The 26,517-nt window shown below is 48.3% G+C and overlaps 1 protein-coding gene across 1 annotated transcript in view; it reads left to right on the forward strand.

Annotated features, from left to right (window-relative positions):
• The window catches only part of CENPE (centromere protein E), a 691,519-nt gene that overhangs the window by 307,982 nt on the left and 357,020 nt on the right, over window positions 1-26,517 (forward strand). Inside the window, 2 exon segments of the mRNA XM_029608709.1 lie at window positions 2,523-2,660; window positions 7,078-7,380. Coding sequence (XP_029464569.1) covers window positions 2,523-2,660; window positions 7,078-7,380 — 441 coding nt within the window.

A 26,517-nucleotide genomic window follows, 5' to 3' on the forward strand; every position in this document is an offset into this window, starting at 1 on the left:
GATGAAGTTTGATGTATCTTGTGGTGACCACAGTAATGTGTGGTGTGAATTTTATGGTATGTTAAGGTAAATATAGGGTGTTTAGTGTGATTTGTGTAAAATTCACTGTTTACATATAGAGTATGGCACAGTTTTTTAAATTATCTTTAAATATGTATTTAAAGATAATATAAAGTGTAATATTAAACATTGGATAGATGGATATTTTATATATATATTTTAAAATCTGTTTTAAGTAAATTATTCTATAGAGCAGTTTTGTCTGGTATCTATTCTCTCTGTTTACATATATGTGTGTGTGTGTGTGTGGCCAGGAGAGTCTGTCAGTTCCAAGTGGGCCTGTTTTCACTTTTATAAACTTGGCAAGCTGTGAAAGAACATAAAATATAGCTCACTCCTAAATTTCATTAACATTTGCAAGCAAAGTTCAACCAAAATAAAACTCCAGGCTGCAAGATCCTGTGTCAGGTCATTAAAACATTTTTCTTTATCTCTGAACCTAATACAGTGGACCCTTGACTTACAAACTGACAGGCCGATACAGTACAGTGCGCTCCACTGTACTGTATCGGCCTGTGGAGCGCACTGTTAACCCGCATTGGACACGCGTTTTTGATGCGCTAGCTTTACCCCTTATTCAGTAAGGGATAATAGCGCATCAAAAATGCATGTCCAACCCCCCCCCCCCAAAACTAATAGCGCCCGCAACATGCAAATGCATGTTGATGGCCCTATTAGTTATTCCTCCGCGTGATACAGAAAGTAAAATGTGCAACCAAGCCGCACATTTTACTTTCAGAAATTAGTGCCTACCCAAGGCAGGCGTTAATTTCTGCCGGCGCTGGGGAAGTGCACAGAAAATCAGTAAAAAACTGCTTTTCTGTGCACCCTCCGACTTAATATCATGGCGATATTAACTCGGAGGCCCCAAAAGTAAAAAAAATTAAATAAAAATCGGCCCTTGGGTCGGGAGAAACGGGCGCTCAATTATACCGGTGTCCATTTTCCGAACATGTGGCTGTCAGCGGGTTTGAGAACAGACGCCGGCAAAATTGAGCATCGGCTGTCAAACCCGCTGACAGCCGCCGCTCCTGTCAAAAAGGAGGCGCTAGGGACGCGCTAGTGTCCCTAGCGTCACCTTTTACCGCGGGCCCTAATTTGCATAGGCCACCCTTCTGAATCGCGTGCCCTGGTTTGTAAGTCAAGACTATTTTTCCATAAGAAATAATGGAAATACCCGTAATTGCGTTCCGAACCTCTCCAAAGCACCCCTTACCTAACATTTTCATAATAAAAAAGGGTTGTATAATGTGCATAATTACCAGAAACACCAATTATTTTCCTAGTGTACTACCCAAAAAGTTATAAAATGTGCCTAGCCTACCAGAAACAACAATTTCATACTGTACTCACCATTCAAGTTGACATCTTTGGCTTGCAGGAAGGGAGGAGGGGGGAGGTTGAAATTGAAGGTGGTTATTGTTTGGAAGGAGAGGCTCCTTCCATTAGAACATCAGGAATCTGGCTCTCTGGTGTCCTTTTTCTCCTTGGGAGAGTCTGTAGCCACACACTCTCGATTCCCCTTCCCCACCCCCTCTGAGCACATCTCTGGCCCCCCCCACACACTCATTTCCCTCTCCTCATTGGCAACAGCAGCACCAGCCAGCCAATCACTGTAGAAGCCCCGCCCACCAAGACCAGAAAAACAAGATTGGCAGTAAAGGAAAAAAAAAAGCACACGAGCGGCATTTGGGGTCGTAATTCGAAACCTGGTCGTAACTCAAAACTGAACAACTTGGTCGTAATCCAAGTTGTTCGTTGGTCAAGCCGGTTGTAACTCAAGGGTCCACTGTACTAAGGTTGCTGTGAGTGTTGATGGAATAATCATCTCCTGTACAGATTTTTCCAAGTTCAAAACATTTAAGGACACTTGAATAAGCGAATCAGCTTCTTGAAGCTTTCCTTTGAATGGTGGATATGGGTGTTAAATATTTCCAAAGAGGAAACACATTTTTCCCCTCAGAAAATTTATAAACCTAACATTTCTCTGCCAAACCACATTCTCCAATATCCCAATCTTATTCTGAAGAAATAAATGTTCTTTAAACAAAATCTGACAGTCTTGCAGCACTGTTATTTTATTTTCTGAACTTTCAGTCTTTTAAATCAGACAAGATCTATTATTGACCAGCTTGTTATGAAAAGGTAAAATTGTTATGAACAGCCACAAATTGTCCAACTTGCAAAGATCAGTTTGTAATTGCTTCCCATATAAGTAGCAATTGATGGTTTGAACAAAACAAAGATGGGTAGCACTTCTTGCATGCTGTACCTGGAATCCTGCCTTCACCAGCAATTCAGTTGCTGCTCCGCGACTTCCTAGCTGAATGGATCCCCCATCTGTTCCTCACCCCATTAACAGCAAATCTGGTGGCATATTGGGAATACTGTGAAGGAAAGTGTTTTTAAAAACACTTTATCCCTCTAAGTCTCATGTTAGTTATTGAACTTTTTGCTAATAGGTTCAATATTTTTATAGTCAAATACTTTTAACTATAGATTTGCTGTGCCGTGTAGAATTGGACAAAAAAATCATTGAAATGACTAAGCAATTGGAGAAAAGATTGGAAGAAAATGAAGTAGAAAAGCTGAAAAACCAGGTAAATATTTTTCACATTTTTACATTAAAAAATAAATTCATGTGGTTGAATAGTGCAAGTCCATAAGCTGCTTTATTCTAAAGTAGCAAAGATATGAAGAATTTAGTCTGATAGCTGCCAGGGACAAACTAAATGGTATAATCAAATGAATTATATGTCTATGTCAATTTTCAAAGAAAAACATTAAGAGAAAGCACACAAAATAATTTAATTCCCTAACAGGCCAATGCAATATCTTGTGCTCAAGCTACTGCACAGGTTAACCCACGGTTAGACGCATGTTTTGGACGCGTGTCCATAACCCCTGATGTAATGGGATCAGCACGTCCAAACCAGTGTGTAGCTAACAGCACTCATCACATATAAACGCCATGTTGATGAGGCTATTAGCTAGTACCCCCAATGTAAAAAAAAAAAAAAAAAAAAATTCACTGTGTGCCCAACACGCACATTTTAACCCTCAAAAATTAACGCCAGCCCTAGATCTGGCATTAAGTCTTGAGGCGTCTCAAGCCCAGAACAGAAAATCAGAAAATAATGCTTTTATGTGGTTCCTCCAACAAGATCATAGCAATACTAAGTAGGAGGAACCACAGAAAGCAGCAACATGGTGGGGGGGGGGGGGAGTCTTGTCTGCGGCCAGGTTAGGAAAACGGGCCAAGAAAGGGAGATTTGAAATGGGTCTTAAATTATTGAAGTCAGAAGGATCTTTATTTTGTTTTAGAATTGGTTTGGTGATTGCACATTTTAAGGGAGCTGGTACCAATCCCTCAGAGAGGGAGAGATTTACTATTTTGGTAATTACTGGGGCTATATCATCTTGACAAAGTTTAAAATATTTTAACAAGATTGGATTCCAGGGATGATTTGCTTGTTTTAGCTTTTTTATAATTGAGCCAATTTCAGTCGTACTTTCAGTTTCAAAGGAAGACCAAGATCTTTCATTATTGATAGAAAGAATAATTTTTTGAGTTTGATTTTTCAACAAGGAAGAGACTAAATTAATTTTATCTTTGAAAATTTTTGCAATATCCTCAAATTTAGTTTGAGGTATTTCGGAGTTTAATACTATATTATTGACTGATGAAGTGACTAAACTTTGGGCAATTGAAAATAGAGCTTGAGGATTATATTTAATATCATGAATTTTTTTAGTGTAATATACTCGTTTTGCACGATTTATTTCCACTCTGTATTTAGATAACTTACAGGCTGATACAGTAAAGCGCGTCCACGGTTACCCTGCTTCTAACCCGCTTCTAACTCACAATCAGGGTGATCCAGTACCGAGCGGTAGGAAGAGCTGCGTTAGTGCCTACGGCACCCGCGGTTACCGCCCGCACAGTGCAGCTCACCTACCGCTCGATCCTGAAGCCTAATTATATGTAAATGTAAGCCGCGTCCGAAAAGCCTTAGTCCCGCGCAACCCAGGATACTGGATAGAGCGCCTATACAGGATCCTGGGTGCGCGGGCCTAAGGCTTCACGCCACGCTGGTATCTGTCATTTCAAATGTCATTTGAAATGACAGATACCAGGAAGTCTGGTCCGATCGGGTGCAAAAGTAAGTTGCTTCGCCGCTGTCAGTGTCCCCCCCCCCTCCTCTCGGAGCAGGGAGCGAAAAGCAGCCTTGCTCCGGGAGGGGGGGGGACACTGACGGAGGCGAAGCAACGCAGAAGCAACGGCGAAACGACTTTTCAGTGTCCCCCCCCCCCCCCCCCCCCCCCCTCTCGGAGCAGGGCGCGAAAAGCAGCCTTGCTCCGGGAGGGGGGGGGACACTGACAGCGGCGAAGCTTTCCCCCAGCCCGGACACCGGCAAAACTTGCTGTTTTGCAGCCATGAGCCACGAGCAGGAACGCGAAGATCTGGCTCCGATAGCTCCTCCCGACAAGATGGCCGCCTGCACGGGGAAAGAGTACAATTGGCCGCTCAAGACGTGATGTCGTGATGTCACGTCTTCAGCGGCCAATTGTACTCTTTCCCCGTGCAGGCGGCCATCTTGTTGGGAGGAGCTATCGGAGCCAGATCTTCGCGTTCCTGCTCGTGGCTCATGGCTGCAAAACAGCAAGTTTTGCCGGTGTCCGGGCTGGGGGAAAGCTTCGCCGCTGTCAGTGTCCCCGCCCCCCCTCCCGGAGCAAGGCTGCTTTTCGCGCCCTGCTCCGAGGGGGGACGACACTGAAAAGTCGTTTCGCCGTTGCTTCTGCGTTGCTTCGCCGCCGTCAGTGTGTCCCCCCCTCCCGGAGCAAGGCTGCTTTTCGCGCCCTGCTCCGAGAGGGGGAGGGACACTGAAAAGTCGTTTTGCCGTTGCTTCTGCGTTGCTTCGCCGCTGTCAGTGTCCCCCCTCCTCCCGGAGCAAGGCGGCTTTTCGCGCCCTGCTCCGAGAGGAGGGGGGGACACTGAAAACTCGCTTTGCCGTTGCAGTCTCCGTGGTAGCCCCAGTCCGGACATCGGAGGGGGGCTGCAACGTTTTTTCGCTTTTTTTTTTTTTTTTTGGCTTCTGGAGGAGGGGAGAGGACTGGGGCTGCCACGGAGACCGGCACCCATGATCGCGGCCGGGGCAGGTGAGCGGGGGCTGGGGGAAAGCTTGCCACCTACCCTTACCCATGCCTCTACCGCCTGGGTCAGGGTAGGCGGTAAATTTGCAGGTTAAACGCGCGACAAAACGGCAGGGAAAGGTAGCGTTAGTCGGGGCGCGGGTTACGGGATGCTAGGGGAATAGCTAATTGGCTCGTTTGCATGCAATATCGCGCTAATTCGCTCGTTTGCATGCAATATGCATGCCGCGGGCGGAAGGGGGTTACCCGGGGAATTTAGGACGCGGTAGGAGTAGGTTAAAGGGGATTCGGGATCGCAGGAAGGGCTAACGCGGCCGAAACGTGAGTTAGAAGCGGCTTAGGAGCAGGGTAAACACGGCCGCACTTTACAGGATAGGCCTGAATTTGGCCACGTAAGTCCAACCCGCGATTCACTATCCCTTTTAACTCATCCTTACCGCTTCTTTAAATCAACCGGTAACCCTTTCCACCTGCAGCATGTATATGATGTAAACGCTCCGATTAGCTATTTCCTCCCATACAGCAGTGTGCGCCCCAATTATCTCCTTTTTAACCTGTAGTTTTGCCGCGCGTTTAACCTGCTAACTTACCGCCTACCCTTACCCCTGCGTTACGGTGGTGCGTCAGGTCAGAGAGACGAAATTTCATGGGCAAACGACCCCCTCACCCCCCCCCCCCCCCCCCCCCGGGACCCTTACCCTGGCATTAGTGTGGTGTGACAGCAATAGGCAGGCTCCGGTCAACCTTTGACGGCACCTGTTAGAATGTACTATAGTACACTTTTACCTACATTAAATATGTGCCTACATGTAAACCGTTGCGATGGTGTATAACTTAGCGATGGTATAGAAAAGATTTAAAATAAAATAAATAAATAGGCTCATCAACATGCATTTGCATGTTGCGGGCGCTATTAGTTTCAGAAGGGGTTGGCCGCACATTTTCCACGTACTATTACCCCTTACTGTTTAAGGGGTAAAAATAGCGCGTTGAAAACACGGGGCCAAACGGGGGTTAACAGTGCGCTCGGCCAAGCGCACCATACTGCATCAGCCTGTAGGTCTTTTAGAACTTAATGATCTTACTGAATGGTAAATTTGTAAGAATTTATACAAGAAATGGGAACTTTCACTTAAGGCTAAGGGGATCATGACTAATATTTTATACCGAATTCTATATTTGACTGGTAACCAGTGTAAATCATTTAAAACTGCTGTAATATGTTCGTTACGTTATGTACCAATAAATTCCTCGCGGCAGAATTCTGAACCATCTGAATTGCCCTAATGGTGTAAGCTGGTAAGCCCAAAAACAGTGAGTTACAATAATCCAGACCAGGTAAAATAAGAGTTTGAACAATTGTCCTAAATTCAGATGCGTCCAAATAAGGTTTTAATCTACAAAGTGTTAATTTCCAGTAGGATTTATGGACTAAAGCTTTAACATGGTCCTTTAAAGTTATGTCGGAATGCCCAGTGTTTGTTCCTAAAAGAATTATCTTGTACTTTGTATTTCAGTGCATCAAGATAATTGTCAAATATTAGCACCTGAAATAAATATCCTTCATTTCATTAAGCAGGTTTCTGTATATTAGTCAAATGTGTATGAAGTGACCTTCATCCAGTGAGCTAGGAAGCATAACACAAATATACACAGTTAAGATGCTGTATTAATCTGAGGGTGTAATTTTTAAAGCGGTTTATTACTGGACTACTATTTGGTTAGTTTTTGTATCTAATTTGTTTGGTAGTACTTAAAACAGACTAGATAGGCAATACAGGTAGGCTTTAAATATGTACTTTTGTTTAGGATTAGATTGCCTTTTAGACATGTGTATCCTAATGAGAACATTTTTATGTGTAGTTGACCTCTTTAATGGAAGAACTGAATCAGAAGACTGCAAAACAAGAGCAGCTTCTTACTGAAAATAAGGAATTGGATCTGGCAAAGAAGAATTTGGTCACAGAAGTGGAACAGCTTCAAGAACATCTAAAAGTCAGCAGATCCTCAATGGAGATGGCAGAGGGAGAAAAGCAGAAACTTCATGAGCTTCAAGAAAAACTAAGCATGGTAACCCAGGAGAAAGATGAGCTGCAGCAGATACATGAGAAACTCCAAGCTGAGAGGGACCAAGTCAAGGAGAATTTTGAAGAGAGTACTAAGCAAGTGAGTAAATTGTTGCCATCTTGGCTATGCAATTAAGTAAACAAAGCACTTAGCATCAGCAGCAAGAATCATCTTGTTACCAATGCTTATTACATGTTAATCTCCCTGGTTACTCCAGCGTGTTTGAATGTTCTGAACGAATGGGATGGTGACATGTAGGGAATATAATGGAATACGCAAGATGCTGAATGAAATGAGCATAGTGGGGCATACGACATTTAGATTTATGTGACTTAGGGAAGAAAACAGAAAAATTTAATCTAAAGCAGTATATTGTAAGACACCTTATCAAACAGGAAAGACTGTGTTCCTCCTTTATGAAAAGTGTGAATAGTGGTTTTTGCATCTTATATTACTGGAAGCAGAAAAGGCTAGCAAAGTGTACCTTAGTAGTGCATTTGCTACAAAATGACATTTGATATCTTTTAAATTCCAACTCCCTTCAATTCCCTTAAGCATCTTGATATTGGGATACCTATGTTCAGCACAGGTTCACAAATTCTCTGAAGGCAAGCAACAGTCATGCATGTGGGCTGTCATCCTCATGCTCTGCTGAGCAAGTACAGTTATTTTTCATATCCACGAGTACATTGCAAGTCTCAGGTCTTCATTTTCTGCAGTGAATGTTTAGCATGTCTTTTTGCCCCAATCCTGTTGCAGTCGTCTCTTTGAAGAAAATGCTAGGTTGCATTTTTTACCACTTTTTTTCATTCCTTTGTGTGGAACATTTTACTTTCTCCTAAAGTCTAGGTAGGTTTATGTTGACTTGCAAATTTTAGGTGTGTTTTGAACATCTCTGCTTGAGCCTCATGTTCACCCCTTTTTCTCTCTTAGCCATGTAACTTCAAAGTCATTTTTTCTTGATTTCACCTTGGTAATTTTTTGGTAATGTCATAGGATGACCAGCAGCTTCAAGAATTGCTTGGACTGTGGACAAAATGTCCATCACAAGATCTGCAAAAAATATCTGAGTGGGGATTATGATATAAAATGTGGCATCTTCAGGAGGATATTGCTAAGGGCCGTCTGGCACTGCAAGGGGAGAGAATTGTTTACCTTGAACAGAAGGGAAGTTCAATTCACTGAATTATAGTGAAAGACTTCAAAGTAGAAGTTGTAACTGGCTCTGACCAGTCACACAGAGCTGAGACGAAATTGCTCCAAGAGTCAGCCAAGAAACACTCTTCTGAGAGCAGGGGCATACTGGAGCTTGATCTCCAAAACCCCAAGTTGCATATGAAGGAGAGTTCCTAAACATACCCAGATCGGTCCAGACAAGCAGGTTTTATTCATCCCTACCAGCAGATGGAGATAGAGAACAAAACTTTGGGCACTGCCACATATACGAGAGTGCCACCTACAGTCCCTCAGTATTTCTCTACCTCCAGAGATGGTAGAAGTGCTAACTCTGCAGGCCTGATTGGATATATTAAAGAAAATTGCTCCCCGAGGTGACAGGCTCCTGCAAGAAGGGTCATCCCTCGGGTTGAGACAGGCAAACGGGGGGTTGGATGCCCCTGGCCAGCTTCAGCCCGCAACTCTGGGACCACTGAAAACCAGTGGTCTTGTTCCCTCGGTGGGCCCGAAGCCCCTCCGCCGACCCAGGAGCAGGGAAGTACCTTTACTTTTGTGCTTTCCTGTGTATCTGGGCCTTTAAGTTTTCAGTTTTTGTTGTGTAAAAAAAAAATTAAAATGACACAGGCAGCCATCTGCTTTTGCAACAGCAGACGAGAGAGAGCAGTCCGAGCGGCCTACCAGGCAGACAACTCGGCGAGATCGTCTGGTGCAGGCCGGGCAGTAAGTGGGCGGATTGAGGGATTATTAGGAGGAGAATGGTCCCGGTCGGGACAGTTTCACTCCAGTGGGGGCTGGCTGCACTCCCGATCATGCCGTGTAGTTTTCAGTCGCGGCAGCAGCCTGTTCCCCGCGCTGGCGGGAAATTCTTGGGGGCAGTGCACCATCTTCAGGGTTTGACAGCTGCCGCATAGTGTAACCCACCCCCTTGCGATCAGGGCCGCGTGGAAGCGTGGCAAGCATAGGATTTGTCTGTTGGTTTTTTATTGTTACCTTTTTTTTTTGGTGCTTGCTATGATGGACAAGCAGCTCAGGGAGACCTGTAGGGCCTGTGGCAGCCCGTCGGCCTGCCTGAATGACCACCTCCTCTACACGGAGTGTGCTGGAGGGGGGGGGGGGGGTCTGATAGGCAATCAAAGCCGTGGAGGCATCCACGGACCACGGCGGTGGCGCTTGGCTCACAGGAGGGAGTGACTATGGCCGCAGAAATGGAGCCGGATTGGGGGGCTACTCCCCGGGGTTCCGGGGGGGAGGGTCCCCGCCGCTCCTGTCTCCCATGGTTCGACCAAGGGAAAAAGTTCCGGATGTCTCTGGCCCTAGCAGCCCCAAGCGCCCTTTGGGGACCCCAGGGGGGTTTTCATCCGAATTTGTACTTTTGCTGCACTAAGCCTTCCTGGCTAAGCAGGCAGGTAAATGTGGTGTCATAGAAGGCCCGGCGGGTTCAGCAAAGCGGGTGAAGATCCCCTCTAAAGGCTCCACGGGCCCGCAAATTCTACCTCCCGAGGGACGGCTAGCGAGATTGGAATCAGACTCGGACGAGTCTAAGGAGGAGAAGGAGGTCTTCCTCAGAGTCCGATCGGGAAGGGGGACCCGATTGGGGGGTCTTCCTCTGGACCCAGGGGACTCTAAAATGGAACAGGGGACCTCGGAGGGTCCCGAGGCTGAAGGCGATGATCCACGGGTGATCCATCTTTTCAAGAGAGAGGAGCTTCGCCCACTTATACCTCTGGTGTTAGAGGAGCTGGGGATTAAGCTCACCCTGGAGGATTCAGATGCTAAAGGGGTCAATCCGGTTCTGGATGGCTTACGGAGACCTCCCGGCACTTTCCCTATTCCGAAGAAAATCCAGAAGTTGATCAACTGGGTGTTGGATTCCCCCGATTCGGGTCTACGAGTGGGCAGAGCGATGTCCAAACTTTATCTGCTTCTGCAGGACCATTTGGATGTTCTCAAGGTCTGGACGGTGGATGCGGCAGTGTTGGCAGTCACTAAGAAGACCACTATCCCGGTTGCTGGAGATTCCATCCTGAAGGATGTTCAGGATCGGAAGTTGGAAGTGCATCTCAAATGAGCATTTGAGGTTTTGGGACTCGGCCTGCGAGCAGCAGTCTGTGCAAGCCTGATTTAGCGGGCCTGCTTGTGTTGGATCCAGAAGCTGCAGGAGTAGTTGGCCTCCGGGATTCTTTCCCCAGTCCAGGTGGGCCGCCTGGAGGCGGGGGTTGCCTATGGTGCGGCTGCCTTGTATGATCTGGTGAGAACCACAGCCCATGCTATGGTGTCGGTGGTGGCAGCCAGACGACACTTGTGGCTACGTAACTGGTCAGCAGACCTGTCTACAAAATTGCAGTTCTGTAATCTGCCCTTTCAGGGAAAACTACTGTTTGGTGATGGTCTTGATCATCTGATGAAGTCGCTGGGAGAGACAAAGGACATTAGGCAGCCAGAGGATCGAAAGTCTGGGCAGAAACCTTTCTCCTCTCTGCCTCGCTTTCGGGAGTCGAGGCATTTTCATCAGACGAGGTTCTCGGGGGCCTCCACCCCAAGACAGTCCTCACACAAGCAAAAGTCCTTTCGGGGGTCTGGAAGGTCATCTAGAGGCGAATCCACCCAGGGAGCAGGTAACAATAAGTCCTCACAATGAGATCCAGCAGGTCCACTCCTCATCTCTAGTAATCGGGACCAGGTTGGCCTGGTTCTACAGTGAGTGGACCAAGATGACCTCGACCGGTGGATCTTGAGCGTAGTGAGAGACAGCTATGACTTAGAAATTTCTTGCCCTCTGCGGTCGGTGTTTCTGGAGTCGCTTTGTCTTTCCCGAAGCAAGCGGACAGCAGTCCAGGAAATGCTTTAGCGTCTGTCTGTAGGCGGTTGTGCCGGTACCAATGTCCGAACAGAGGCATGGCAGATATTCCATCTACTTCGTGGTGCCCAAGAAGGAAGGCACGTTCTGCCCTATCTTAGACCTGAAGAAGTCAACCAGAGTATGAAGGTACCACGTTTTCAGATGGAGACGTTGCACACCGTAATTGCAGCGGGATGGAGAGGAGATTTTTTTGGCGTCTCTGGATCTCACCAAGGCTTCCCTGCATATCCCCATCTGTCAGGAGCACCAGAAATTTCTCAGATTCATGGTTCTGGGACAGCACTATCAGTTTCAAACGCTTCCTTTCGGACTGGCCACCGCCCCGCGGACCTTTATGAAGGTGACGGTAGTAGTGGTGGCGGCTCTGCAACAGGAGGGATTTCTGGTACACCCGTACTTGGACGACTGACTGATCTGGACAAAGTCACTAGAGGAGTATGTGCGGTCCGTGGACTGAGTTTGGTCATGCCTGGAATCTCTGGACTGGGTCATAAATGTGCATAAGTCATCTGGTCCCCTCGAATGCTTGGGAGCCTCTTTCGACACCCAAGAAAGCAGTGTGTTTCTCTCAGACAGGGTGAACAAGATTCAGGGACAGATAGCGTGTCTGCTTCGTCTTCAGGTGCCGAACATAGTAATAACGGCAGAAAAAGACCAAAATGGTCCATCTAGTCTGCCCAGCAAGCTTCCCAAGGTAGTAACTGCCGCTCCGTGCAGGTTATCGCCATGTTTCTCTTAAGGGTAGTAACTGCCGCTCCGTGCAGGTTACCCCATGTTTCTCTTAAATGTAGTAACTGCCGCTCCTTGCAGGTTACCCCCATGTTTCTCTTAGATTTAGCTTTTTTATTTATTTCCATCCTCTAGCCTTTTAGGGATCCACAGTGTTTATCCCTTGCCCCTTTGAAATCCTTCACAGTTTTAGTCTTCACCATTTCCTCCGGAAGGGCATTCCAGGAATCCACCACCCTCTCAGTGAAGAAATATTTCCTGACATTGGTTTTAAGTCTTCCTCCCTGGAGTTTCAATTCGTGACCCCCTAGTTCTACTAAATTGTTTCTAATGGAAAAGGTTTGTTGATGACCATGGATCATTAAAACCTTTCAAGTATCTGAAGGTCTGTATCATATCTCCCCTGCTCCTCCTCTCCTCCAGGGTATACATATTCAGGTTCTTCAGCCTCTCCTCATAAGTCATTTGATGGAGACCACCCACCATTTTAGTCGCTCTTCTCTGAACCTCCTCCATCCTGTCTGTGTATCCTTTGAGATGCGGTCTCCAGAACTGAACACAGTACTCCAGGTGAGGCCTCACCAAGGACCTGTACAAGGGGTCTGGGATTATTTACAGGTCCTGGGCTCGATGGCGTCCATGTTGGAACTGGTTCCCTGGGCATTTGCCCACTTGAGGCCATTGCAGAGAGCGCTGTTGTCCCGTTGGAATCCTCTGTCGCAACAATATTTTCTGCCCCTGTCAGACGGAGCTGGCTAGGTCCAGTCTGGCCTGGTGGATGACATGAAGCAATCTGGAGAAAGGAATGCCCCTCGAGGTCCTGGATTGGGTGGTGGTCACCACGGATGCCAGTCTTCAGGTCTGGGGAGTAGTTTGTCTGGGCAAGTCAGCTCAGAGCCTTTGGTCGACTTTGTAGCAGGCTTGGTCCATCAATCGCCTGGAGGCGAGAGTGGTATGCAGAGCTCTGGAGCAGTTTCTACCCTTGGTCTGCAATCGGATGGTGCGAGTTTTCTCGGACAACTCGACCACGGTAGCTTACATCAACTGCTGGAGGGAACCAAGAGTCCTGTGGTAGCGCAGGAGGCTCAGCTGCTGTTCGAGTGGGCAGAGCTTCAATTCAAGGGAATCGCCGCATCACATGTCGCAGGAGTTGGATCCTGGAGAGTGGGAACTCCTCTGCAAGCGGTGGGGGATCCTGCAGTTCGATCTCATACCAAGACACACAGGTTTTTCAGCTGCCGGAGAGAGTCCGGGGCTCGATGCCCTGGTATGTCCGTGGCCAACCGGGGTTCTCCTGTATGTCTTTCCTCCATGGCCGCTGATAGCAAAGGTGCTCAGGCGAGTAAGAGGGCCATGCGGGGTCAGTGATAATGGTGGCTCCAGGGTGGCCTCGCGCCCATGGTTCGTGGATCTTGTGCAACTGGCTGTGGACGGTCCGCTATGCCTGACCCACCTACCGGATCTCCTTCGTCAGGGTCCTATATATATATATATATATATATATATATATATATATATATATATATATATTTCTGATCGGGAGGATCGCTTCTGTCTCGCAGCCTGGCTTTTGAGAGGAGGTGATTGCGTGTGAGAGGGTATTATCTGTTTGGCTAGAAAGATTTCGAAATTTCAGGTGCTTTCGTGCCGTGATCCGTTCCTCCAGATATAGTCTGATAAGGTGTCCTTGCGAATGGTGCCTTTGTTTCTTCTTAAGGTGGTGTCTGTTTTTCATGTGAACTAATCAGTGGAGTTGCCTGGGTTTTCGGATTGGCATAGGGATCCCTCAATGGGTTACAAAATTTAGCGGCATGGCTGTTGACCAATAAAAGAAAGTATGACCGTGTTAACGCCATTATTGATAGAACTTCATTGGTTACCTGTCAATCTCGCATTTTATATAAAAGCTTGACATTAATTCAAAAATCCATCTATGGCAATAATTCAGAATGGCTTAACGCATCTCTGCATATACACACTCCACAATGAAATCTAAGGTCCTCAGGAAAGGCCTTACTAACTATCCCTTCACCTAAATTAGTTCACCTGGCTTCGGTTAGAGAAAGAGCTTCCCTTGGCAGGACCAGCTCACTGGAACGCTCTCCCACTTGATATCAGACTGGAGACAAATGTAAGTAATATGATTATTTTAATTTGTTGTATATTTTAACCATGGAATTAATTTGACAATGTTCATGACAATGAGTTGTTAAAATGTAAACCGGAGTGAAGGCAACTTGCTATACCCCTGTATAAAAAAAAAAAGACTTTAAATAAATAAATATGATATAGGTAAACTGTTTTATTGAGATGAATATTATTGTAGCCTGTAATTGATTGAGTGTTACTCTGCTTATGATTGTTTAGTTTGGGCAACGTGTAATAGGTGTCAATTTTGGTACCAATATTAATTGTTTAAAGAATGTTTTATCTATGTTTTATAAGAATCATGTAAACCGGCTTGAAGTAATTATCGAAAGTCTCGATATATAAAAAGGTTAAATAAAAATCTTTTGGATGTGAGACGAGTGGTATTGCGTTACTTGAAAGTCACTAACACTTTCCGTCGTTTGGGTCATTTCTTCGTCCTGTTCAGGGGAGCGAAGAAGGGCGAAAAGGCGTCTGACATCTTTGTCTCGTTGGTTGAAAGAGACTATCTCTGCAGCTTATGTATCCAAAGGAAGAGTGGTTCCAGTGGGGCTTAGGGCACATTCGACTCTAACTCAGGCGACGTCTTGGGCTGAGTATCAGCTGGTGTCTCCACAGGAGATCTGTAGATTTGTGGTGCGGTCCTCATTACATACTTTTACCAAGCATTATCGTTTGAATGTGCGGGCCCCGAATCGGCCCCTTTTGGGGAGAGTGTTTTTTGAGCGGGTCTTTCGGGTTCCCGCCCAGTATAAGAGGGCTTTGGTACATTCCGCTTGTCTGGACTGATCTGGATATGTTCAGGAAAGGAAAATTGGTTCTTACCTGCTAATTTTCATTCTTGTAATACCACAGATCAGTCCAGAGGCCCGCCCTGAGGATCTCTGCCGAAAGACTGCTTGGTCTACTGCTGTAGTTATTTGCAAATCAGATTTGCCATTTTTGGTTTTGATTTCTTGGCTTAATGTTTTCTGCATCGTTATCGAGTTTGTCAGGGGTATCCATGTTGGGAGCCTCGTTCGCTCTTTATTTTATGTATATTGGCTTGGGTATTGATTAATACTGAGAGACTGCAGGTGGCACTCTTGTATATGTGGCAGTGCCCAAAGTTTTGATCTCTACCTCCATTTGCTGATAGGGATGAATAAAACCCGCTTGTCTGGACTGATCTGTGGTATTACAGGAACAAAAATTAGCAGGTAAGAACCAATTTTCCTCTCTACCACCTGTTGAGCAGTGGCATTGATATTCTCACAGGACAAGCAGGATGGTAGTCCTCACATATAGGTGACATCACAGGATGGAGCCCAATCACGGAACGCTTTTGTCAAAGTTTCTAGAACTTTCGCTGGCACCTACTGGGCATGCCCAGGATGGCACTAACCCTGCAACCAGCAGGGCTCCCCCTTCAGTCTTCTTTTTTCCACACAGCAGTAGCCACGCAGGTTAAGTAGCTCTTAGAGATTCTTGACAGGAATTTTCCTCATGGAATTACTTCATACTTTAATACCCCATAGGGGTTCCCCTTTTGAATTTTTACTTCTGCAGTACTCCAGTAAGTTTTTTTACCCAATTCCGGTCGATTCCCGTCGTTTGGCCCTCGCGGCCTACTGGCCGTTGACCGCACCGCGGCTCAATTTTTTCAAAGGCCATGGCGTCGGGGGTTCCGTCGATGCCCTGACTGCACTCGCACCATGACCATCACAGACCCCCATAAAGTCTGTGTAATGTGCCTAGGGTGTGAGCATGATGTCCTGTCTTGCACCAAATGTGCCTTAATGGCATCAAAAGGTCGCAAAGCCAGAATGGAGAAGATGGAACTTCTCTTTCGGTCGCAAACTCCGATGCCGTCCGACCCGGCACATCCACGTTGCACCAGTATCCGGCACCAGCCGGTGACCGTCCAGCGTCGACGACTTCCTGACCATCGACTACTTCTGTTCCCCCTCAGGACTGAGGAGATCGTAGAGGGAAGCATCGGCACCAAAAGCCTCGGACTATCGACGAAGGCAAATCATCGTCCAAGCCACCATCGAAGAAACCCCATCCAGAAAAGGCATCAACCCTTTCTGAGACTGGGTCACAGAGTCAACCCTCACCTGGACGGATAATGGGAGCCGCGACTCCGCCTTTAACGGAGTCGCAGCTATCCCTCTGCCTCATTCTCCCCTTCCGGAACCGAGGCTGATTGCTCCAGGTCTCCGTGAAGAGCTGGACCGGATGGTTCAGGAGGCCATCGACAAGTCAATGCAAAATTCCAGGTTCCTCAGACACCGGTGCCGATTGTGGAACCGACCACATTATCCCATTCTGTCAGCACTGTCACCACTGCTCTCAAGGATGGAAGCGCTTATAGCCGCTTTTCTGCCGATGGATCCGGGGTCACCGATAGTTCTGGCGCCCTCTCCACTTCCTCTGTCATCGGGTGGAGAACCACCGTTCCGTCTCCCTCCATCGGGAGTCCTTCCGATGCCTCAACCATCAACGTCATCGATACCGTTGCTGTCATCGGTGCCGCCGATCCATCGATGCCTTCATCAGTGACTCCCGTAACTCCATCTATTCCTTCGGAGGCTAGACCAGGACCTTCGGGAATACCTTCGTCCCATCCCTCTCAGGTTCCTAGAGGGACCGGTGCTAATTCTTATGACACCTGGACCGTCGATTCGTCCCCAGACACCGGTGATTTACCATCACCACCCTCTCCTAACGGAAGCAGGAAGCGTTCTCCTCCAGAGGACTTGTCCTTCATCAATTTTGTGAAGGCAATGTCTAAGTTGGTTCCCTTCCAACTACAGACTGAGCAAGACGATAGACATCAGATGATGGAGCTGTTACAATTTCTGGATGTCCCAAAGAAATCAACTCCATCCCTATCCATCAAGTTCTTTTGGATCTTCTCAAAAAGAATTGGGAACACCCTGGTTCGATAGCACCAGTCAGCCAGAAAGCAGGTACCACATACTTGGTCCAATCAGCTCCAGGGTTCCAAAAAACGTCAATTGGATCACCAGTCCATGGTGGTTGAACCTGCCCAAAAGAAGGCACGATGTTCAATGCCCCATTCTTCCTTTCCTCCAGGCAAGGAGCAGAAATTCCTGGATGCCATTGGTCGGCGTGTCTTCCAGGGATCAATGCTTATCTCTCGGATCGCCTCTTACGAACTTTATATGACCCAGTACAATAGGGTCCTATTCAAGCAAAAACAGGACTTTGCAGAGTCCCTGCCTCAGCAATTCCAGGAACAGCTACAAACCCTGGTTCACAAAGGTTTTGAAGCGGGGAAACATGAATTAAGGTCCTCTTATGTCATCTTCGACACTGCTTCCAGGGTTTCGGCAGCCACTATTTCTGCAAGAAGATGGGCCTGGCTTAAGTCTTCGGACTTAAGTCCTGAAGTCCAGGACAGATTGTCCGATCTGCCTTGCATTGGGGACAATCTGTTTGGTGAACAGATCCAACAAACAGTGGCACAGCTCAAGGGTCATCATGAGACTCTTCGCCAACTCTCTCTGATGCCTTCTGAATATCCGGCCAAACAATCATTCAGGAAGGACTCCAAAAAGCCGTTCTACCGTCAAAAGAAGTCCTATCCACCACCGTCTAGAGGTCATTCCATGAAGCTTTTCCAAAAGGCCCAGTCCCGACAACCTCGTAAGCAAAAACCACAAGTAGCTCCTCAGCCAGGCCCTGCTTCCGGTTTTTGACTCCTGCATAGAGAGCAGCAGCCAGTTTCCACTGCCGCATGTACCAGTGAGAGGTCGAATGTGTCATTTCAACAACATATGGCACACAATCGCCTCAGACCAGTGGGTCATTGCCATAATCTCTCAAGGTTATCACCTGAAATTTGTCTTCATCCCACTGGATTCCCCACCTTGGCTAAAGTGGGGAACATCAGACTATTCACTACTCCTGGACCACGAAGTCTCCCTCCTTCTTCAATCCAGAGCAATCGAACCAGTGCCCTACTCCCAACAGGGCCTCGGATTCTATTCCCTGTACTTTCTAATCCCCAAAAAGTCAGGCAGCGTTCGTCCAATTCTGGACCTGCGTGCCCTCAACAAGTACCTCCAACGAGAAAAGTTCAAGATGGTAACCTTGGGTTCCCTCCTTCCTCTTCTGCAAAGAGGAAACTGGCTCTGCTTTCTAGACCTCCAGGACGCTTACACCCACATAGCCATCACTCTGTCTCATCGCAGATTTCTGAGATTCCTGGTAGGCCCAAAGCACTATCAGTACCGAGTGCTCCCATTCGGCCTGGCATCTGCACCCACAAGTCTTCACCAAATGTCTCGTAGTAGTGGCAGCATACCTCAGGACTCAAGGTGATCACATCTACCCCTATCTCGACGATTGGTTAAACAGGGCTCCCACTCAGCAAGCTGCTCTGTCGTCCCTACGTCTTACCTTACACACTCTGATCTCTCTAGGATTTCTCATCAATTACTGGAAATCCTGCTTAGTCCCATCTCAAACTTTGTCATTCATAGGGGCAGACTTGGACACCTTCAAAGCAAAGGCATTTCTGCCTCGACAGCGAGCTCTCACTTCTCTCGCACACCAGCTACAGTCTCAACAACGCTCAACTGCACGCCATTTCCTCATCCTGCTAGGGCACATGGCGTCCTCGGTGCATGTTACCCCATGGCCCGCTTGGCCATGAGAGTCATGCAGTGGACTCTAAGGTCACAATGGACTCAATCTGTTCAACCACTATCAACCATTGTCCACATCACCGATCCACTTCGTCAGTCTCTGGCTTGGTGGAAAAATCAGACCAATCTCCAAGGCCTACCTTTCCAGACTCAAAATCCTCAAATAACCCTTACCACCGATGCTTCCAACCTTGGTTGGGGAGCACATGTTGCCAATTTGCAAACTCAAGGGACTTGGTGTCCAGAGGAAGCCAAACACCAAATAAATTTCCTGCAGCTACGAGCAATCAGATATGCTCTCAGGGTGTTTCAAGATCACCTTTCCAACCAGGTCATCCTGATCTAGACGGACAACCAGGTGGCCATGTGGTACATCAACAAACAGGGAGGGACGGGCTCCTACCTCCTGTGTCAGGAAGCGGCACAGATATGGGCGGAGGCCCTTTCCCACGCAATGTACCGGAGGGCCACCTACTTGCCGGGAGTGGACAATGTGTTGGCAGATAATCTGAGTCACACCTTTCAGCCGCACGAGTGGTCTCTCAACCCCACAGTAGCGACCTCTATATTCCAACGTTGGTGTTACCCTTACATAGATCTCTTTGCGTCACCTCAAAACCGCAAAGTAGAGAACTTTTGCTTGCTCACTCAAAGCCAACACTCACAACCAAGAGATGCATTCTCCCTCTCATGGGCCACCGGTCTCCTATATGCATTCCCTCCACTTCCTCTTCTCTCGAAGACTCTCGTGAAGCTACGTCACGACAAGGGAACCATGATCCTGATAGCCCCTCACTTGCCACGCTAGGTGTTGTTTCTGATTCTTCAGGACCTCTCCATTCGCAGGCACATTCCCCTGGGGAAGGACCCGCTTCTGATCACTCAGAACGACGGGTGCCTACACCACCCCAATCGTCAGGCCTTGTCCCTGACTGCCTGGATATTGAAAGGTTAATTCTTCAGCCACTCAACCTTTCAGAGCCAGTTTCCCGTGTCCTGATTGCTTCACGGAAGCCTTCCACAAGGAAATCTTATTTTTACAAATGGAACAGGTTTAAGTCATGGTGTTCCTCACTGTCACTTGATCCTTTTACCTGTTCCACCACGAAGTTTCTAGACTACCTCTGGCACTTATCAGAGTCAGGTCTAAAAACTTCTTCCATCAGGATGCATGTCAGTGCGGTAGCCGCCTTCATAAAGGTGTTGGGGATGTTCCCATTTCAGTACAACCCCTTGTAACATGCTTTTTGAAGGGCTTGCTTCATCTCAAGCCTCCACTGCGCCCTCCGGCCCCTTCTTGGGACCTTAACGTAGTTTTGGGTCAGCTCATGAGACCTCCATTCGAGCCTCTCCAATCCTGTGATCTTCGCTATCTCACATGGAAAGTGATTTTTCTTTTGGCGATCACATCCGCTCGCAGAGTTAGTGAGTTACAGGTCCTAGTTACCTATCCGCCATGCACTAAACTTCTGCACGACCAGGTAGTACTCCGCACTCACCCTATGTTTTTGCCTAAGGTAGTATCGGAGTTTCACATTAATCAATCCATTAAACTACCCACCTTCTTTCCCAGGCCCCACTCCAATCCAGGAGAACAGGCTGTGCACACCCTTGACTGTAAACGGGCTCTAGCATTTTATCTAGACCGTACAGCTGCCCACAGGAAAAGCACTCTGTATGTTTCTTTCCATTCCTCCAGATTGGGGCAACATGTGGGTAAGCAGACTCTCTCCTCCTGGTTAGCGGACTGCATATCCTTTTCCTATCAGCAGGCATTCCACTTCAGGACCTGTTAAAGCACACTCTTATCAGGACCATGGCAACTTCAGTAGCGCACCTACGCTCGGTGCCGCTTCCTGATATTTGTAGGGCTGCTACCTGGTTTTCTCTCCATATCTTTACAGCCCATTATTGTTTAGACAAGGCTGGAAGACAAGATTCCATCTTCAGCCAGTCTGTCTTGCGCAACCTTTTTGCACCTTGATGTACCAACACCCTTCCGCCTGCCCGTTAGGGTTCAGGATACCCTCTACCAAATTCTACCCAAGTGGTTGTGCCGATTGCACGTCTTGGGTACATTTGGTGCATTTCTCGGACATCCTCAGCTCAGTACTCACCCATATGTGAGGACTACCATCCTGCTTGTCCTGTGAGAAAGAAAATGTTGCTTACCTATAACAGGTGTTCTCACAGGACAGCAGGATGTTAGTCTTCACAAAACCCGCCCGCCACCCCGCAGTGTTGGGTTCATTATGTTTTCTTATTTTATTTTTTAGCACTTACTATAGCGTTTAAACAAGACTGGGCATGCCCAGTTGCAGGGTTAGTGCCATCCTGGGCATTCCCAGTAGGTGCCAGCCAAAGTTCTAGAAACTTTGACAAAAGTGTTCCGTGATTGGGCTCCATCCTGTGATGTCACCTATATGTGAGGGCTAACATCCTGCTGTCCTGTGAGAACACCTGTTACAGGTAAGCAACATTTGCTGTCTCCAGATTTTTTACATCCATTGGGATGCCTGTAGCGTTAATCATTCTGTACAGCTCTATTGTATTTTTAAGTAAGCTATCTTTAGCAAAGAGAATCAGAGGGAAATACAGGATGCTAGAGCTCAGTGTATAGCATGCAGAGCGACAGACGTTCTTGTTCATACCCAGATTAGTCCAGACAAGTGGATTTTGCATCCCTACCAGCAAGTGGAGGAAGAGAAAATTTTGAGGCACTGCTATGTATCCAAGAGTGCCACCTGCACACCCTGTGTCTCCAGCAGATGGTAGAGGTTCAAACCTGCAGTCTGATTTAAAAAAAAAAAAAAAATTAGATTGGAGACGTTTGGGCTTCCCGCGGTGCTAGGTACCTTTGTGGACCATCCCTCAGGTTGAGCCGCGGGGCTGGAAACCTCTGGCTGTGTTTGCCCACTGCTTTCTGAGGCCTTGATAGCTAGAGGATTGGCTCCCTGTCACCCTCCAAGGTCTCTTCCTGCGAACCAGAGTCTTTAACATTAGGGAAGTAACCTTTTGTTATTTTTCAATTACATTTAGAGAAAAAGGTTATACAAAAAAAAGAAAGAGAGAATCCTGATCAGGACACTGTGTTTAGCGCTTGGCGACAATGGCATGTCACAGCTGGTGCCGCCGGGGTTGGCAGAAAGGAGAAGCAGAGGAGCTTGCTGTTTTTTCCCGGAGGGGAAATTTGCTGGCTTGCCCCTTTCCCCTGGGGCCCCAGGGATCAAAGGAAGCTTGTTTTTTGGACATTCCTTGGGGCGGCGTAGCAGCAGAGTGCAGCGTGTCTGCTGCGGGTGCAGCCTCGGGATTTCCCGCACAATGCTCAGATGGAGCTGCGTGTTCAACTGTGGGTGTGCGCTAAGGGGTAGATTTTCAAATACCGCGAATAGGCGTACTTTTGTTGGCGCTCCAGGCGCAAACAAAAGTACGCTGGATTTTAGTAGATATGCGCGGAGCCACGCGTATCCGCTAAAATCCGGGATCGGCGCGCGCAAGGCTATCGATTTTGTATAGCCGGGGCGCGCCGAGCCGCGCAGCCTACCCCCGTTCCCTCCGAGGCCGCTCCGAAATCGGAGCGGCCTCGGAGGGAATCCTCTAACGCCCTCCCCTCACCTTCCCCTCCCTTCCTCTACCTAACCCACCCGCCCGGCCCTGTCTAAACCCCATCCTTACCTTTGTCGGGGGATTTACGCCTCCCGGAGGAAGAAGTAAATCCCCGCGCGCCAGCGAGCCGCTAGCGCCCCGGGACGCGACCTGGGGGCGGGTCCGGAGGGCGCGGCCATGCCCCCGGACTGCCCGGGCCCTAGCCACGCCCCCGAGCCCGCCCCCGGAATGCTCCCGACTCACCCCGAAAATGCCGCTGCGCTCGGTCCCGCCCCCGACACGCCCCCCTCCGAAAACCCCGGGACTTACGCGAGTCCCGGGGCTCTGCGCGCGCCGGCTCGCAGGGCCCTGCTCGCCTAAATCTGCCCGGTTTTGGGCGGATTTAGGCGAGCAGGGCTCTGAAAATCCGCCCCTAAGTTTTTTTGTTTTCCCGCTTGACTGTCGGATTTGCGTGCTCAAGCCACGTTTAGTTCACGCTTCAGGGATGGCGCCGAAATCGCGAATGGCAGCGGACAAGGCTTGCAGGCTGTGGTTGACAAGACTTGATTCTTGCTGCCCTGGTACCGTCTGTAGAGGTGGGAATCTCTGCAGGATTAGTAGAGGTCGAGGGCTCCCAGGTCGTCAGGAACTGCAGCTGTGTGCCCGCAGTCAAGAGCCCAGGCCTGGTTCGGGAGGCCTCAGCGGGGCGCTGGGAGCTCTGCTCAGTGTGTCTGTGAAGCACATGAAAGGCATGACACGAGCCACTGCAAACTTCCTGTCAGGCTGCAGGGAAAGGCATTTGTGCTTTATTGCAGCCACACTCTTCCCCGATGGCATCTCCAGGAGTGAAGGGTGGTCTTCATGGCTTTGGAGTCAGCAGCGACCAGGTTGTCTTTACGTGGTAGGAGATTGAATGGTTCAGGGAGACCAGAGTTTCCCTCATCCCCACTGTTCCCGCTGGTTCAGACTATTTCTGAAATCTGAGTTAGTGTGAAGGGAGTAAGCGGAGGACTTGGTAGCTGGTGGTCACTAGTGAGTCTGTGGCCACCTCTGCGGACTTTGCCCTGCTCTCGCATTTGCCACTTTTTGGCCAGGCAGGGTGCAGGAGGAAATACAGCCACTGGTACATAAGGCTAGTACCCGGGTAGTTGGGCTGTCTTTTTCGCCATCTAGGCCTCCTGAGGGGGGGGGCTTTTAGGCAATGTTGAAGGGACTTTATTGGATTCTTATGCTCCTCAGGCGCTTGGGGAGTTCCGTGGGGGGTGGAGACAATCTGCGAAATGGTGTTCCTGATGTGGTCAGGACCTCAGTCTGTTCCAGAGCAGACCCTGGTGATGGAAAGGGATAACCCTAGATGGTCTCACTCGTTCTGGACAGAGGAGGTCCCCCAGGTTCTGGATGAAGGGAGGATTAAGGTTACGCAGGATGAGTCGGACAATGGATGGGATGCAGGGTTCCCTGGAGCTTCCCTGGTGAAGAAGCTAGTACTCCAGGAGTGCAATACTCTGAAAGGCAATGGCGAAGTTTTCTCCTTTGCTGGAGGAGAGCTTGGAGCTCATTAGGCTGCTGAAAGTGGTCAAGAATATTTGTTTCCTGAAAGGGGCTCAGTGGCATTCAAGGATGCTTCTGACTGGAAGTTGGAGATGTTCAAGGTTGTGGCCTTCAATCTTCCAGCGGCTATGTTTAATAGCTAGATGCAACCAGCTTGCTTTTCCTGGGTGCAGAAGTTGCAGTGAAGGACACTGTTTCTTTGGCCGATTCTAGGCATGCAGCCCACTTGGAAAGCAGGGTTGGCCTATATGGCAGATTCTCTATATGGTTTCGTAGGCCTTCACCAGGAACATGAATTCTGTGATGACAAATCGGAAGGGCTCAAGTCGCAGCTCTGTAGATGCCAGAGGAGAGGAAGATTGGCAAGAGAAGTTTTCCACCTCACTCTCGTGTAAGAGATGCAAGGAATTGCCATCCCAACAGGAATGCTGTTTTCCTCGCAAGGCTCAGGAAGGTAGCATTCTTGTCAGAGAGCCCATAGGCCTGGCCACAATAGTTCTGGTCAAGGGGCTTGAGGGAATGAGGCATCACAATGAGGCCAGTCTGGTTCCCTTCTCTTTGCGTACCGTTGAAGGGCGATTCACCTTATGAGGAATGGACCAAGATTGACAGATCAAGAGGTTATGGAGGTGATAAGAACTGGCTAATCTTCATAGTGTTTCTTTGCATGGTCCCACTGACAGAGGTGTGTATCCATTTTCCCATTTGGAAGGACCATCAGAAGTGTCTTCGGTTCATGGTGCTGGGACAGCATTTCCAGTTTCGGGTTCTTCATGTCAGCTTGGCCATGGCCCCACGAACCTGCACAAAGGTGGTGGTGGTGATGTTGACAGCAGCCTTATGGCGTGAAGGGATTTTGGTATAGCTTGATTGGCTCATTCAAGCAAAGACTCAGGAGGAATATGTTCGGTCACTCCAGCAAGTTATGAACACCTTGTGGTCGCTGGGTTGGATGATAGATGTGGCAAAGAGTCACTTAGTGCTGACCCAGTCGGAATTTCTGGGGGCTTCTTTTTCGATACCCAAAAGGACAGGGTTTGCCTGACCTCAGTCAAGTTGTCAAAGTTTCAGGCGCAGGTAACACATCTACTTCATCTGTCGGTACCATCGGTTTGGGACTATTTGTGGGTCCTAGGGTACAGGGCTTCCACGTGGGATTTGGTTCCATGGGACTTCGCACCCAGGAGACTGTTACAGAAGGCACTCTGGTCCGATTAGAATCCGTTGTTGGAGTATCATTGCTCAAGGACTTTGGTCCACAGTGGAGACATCCTGGTCCATCAATCACCTGGAAACAACGGCAATCCATCGGGCCCTGGAAGCCTTGGATCAAAGGACGGATGGTTCATGTGTTCTGAGACAATGCAATGACTGTGGCATTCATCAATTGGCAAGGAGGGGGTGAAGTCATGGTGTGGCTCTGGAAGCTCGACAATTGTTTGGGCGGAAATCCATCTCGAGGGATTAGTGGTTTCTCACGTTGTGGGAACGGACAAGGTGCAGGCAGACTTCCTCAGCAACTAGATCTGAGCGAATGGGAGCTATCCCAGGAAGCTTGGGTTCGCATTTGTGCCCTGTGGGGCGTTCCCCAACTGGATCTCATGGCAATGCGTGCCAACATAAAGTCTGTGAATTTCAGTTGCAGAGGAGAGGTAAGTGCGGTGGGACTGGATGCTTGGGTGTACCTTTGGCCGGGGATACAACTGTACGTATTCCCTCCCTGGCCGCTCGTCGGTTGAGTTCTGCAGCGCATAGTCGCATCTAGGGATGGTGGTTCTAGTGGTGTCAGAGTTGCCGCGGCGACCATGGATCGTTGATTTGGTACATTTCGCAGTAGAGGGACCCCTCAGGTTAGCCCACGCACCAGGCTTGCTTCAGCAGGGTCTCATATTTTCAGATCGAGAAGATCCCTTCTGTCTAGCAGCTTCGATTTTGAGAGGCAGCGGTTGCACCTGAAAGGCTATTCGGAGCCAGTTATTTCCAAGCTCGGAAGTCTTCTACGTCCTTGGTGTATGTCAGGATGTGGAGACATTTTTGAGACATATCTACAATGGTGATGGGATCCCCTGGCTGTGAATAGTCCTCATATCTTAGCCTTTTTGCAACAGCGTTTGTCTAAGGGTCAGGCCTATAGCTTGCTCTGCATTCAGGTGCCCACCTTGGGTTCACTTAGGGGCAAGTTGCGGGGAGGTTTTTAGTCTCCCATCCTTATTTGGTTCGATTCCTGAAGAGGGTTGAGCTTTTCAGCCCTTCGGTTCGGAAGTTATGCCCGGTTTGGACCCTCAATTTAGGTGTGCAAGGGATCTGTGGCACTCCTTTTGAGCCTTTAAGTAGAGCGTCTTTGAAGGACCTAGCTTTGCAGACAGTGTTTCAAAGGGGGCCATATGTTCAACCAGACTGATTTAGAAATTACAGGTGCTGTCTTGCAGATATTAGTTTTTTGTGTTTCTATGATGACTGACTACTGTTGCAAGCGGTCTCCTCTTTCTTGTCGAAGGTAGTGTCGTCTTTTCATGTTCTAGGGGTGTT

Source organism: Rhinatrema bivittatum, chromosome 1 (assembly GCF_901001135.1).
Source record: "Rhinatrema bivittatum chromosome 1, aRhiBiv1.1, whole genome shotgun sequence".
Taxonomy (NCBI): Eukaryota; Metazoa; Chordata; class Amphibia; order Gymnophiona; family Rhinatrematidae; genus Rhinatrema; species Rhinatrema bivittatum.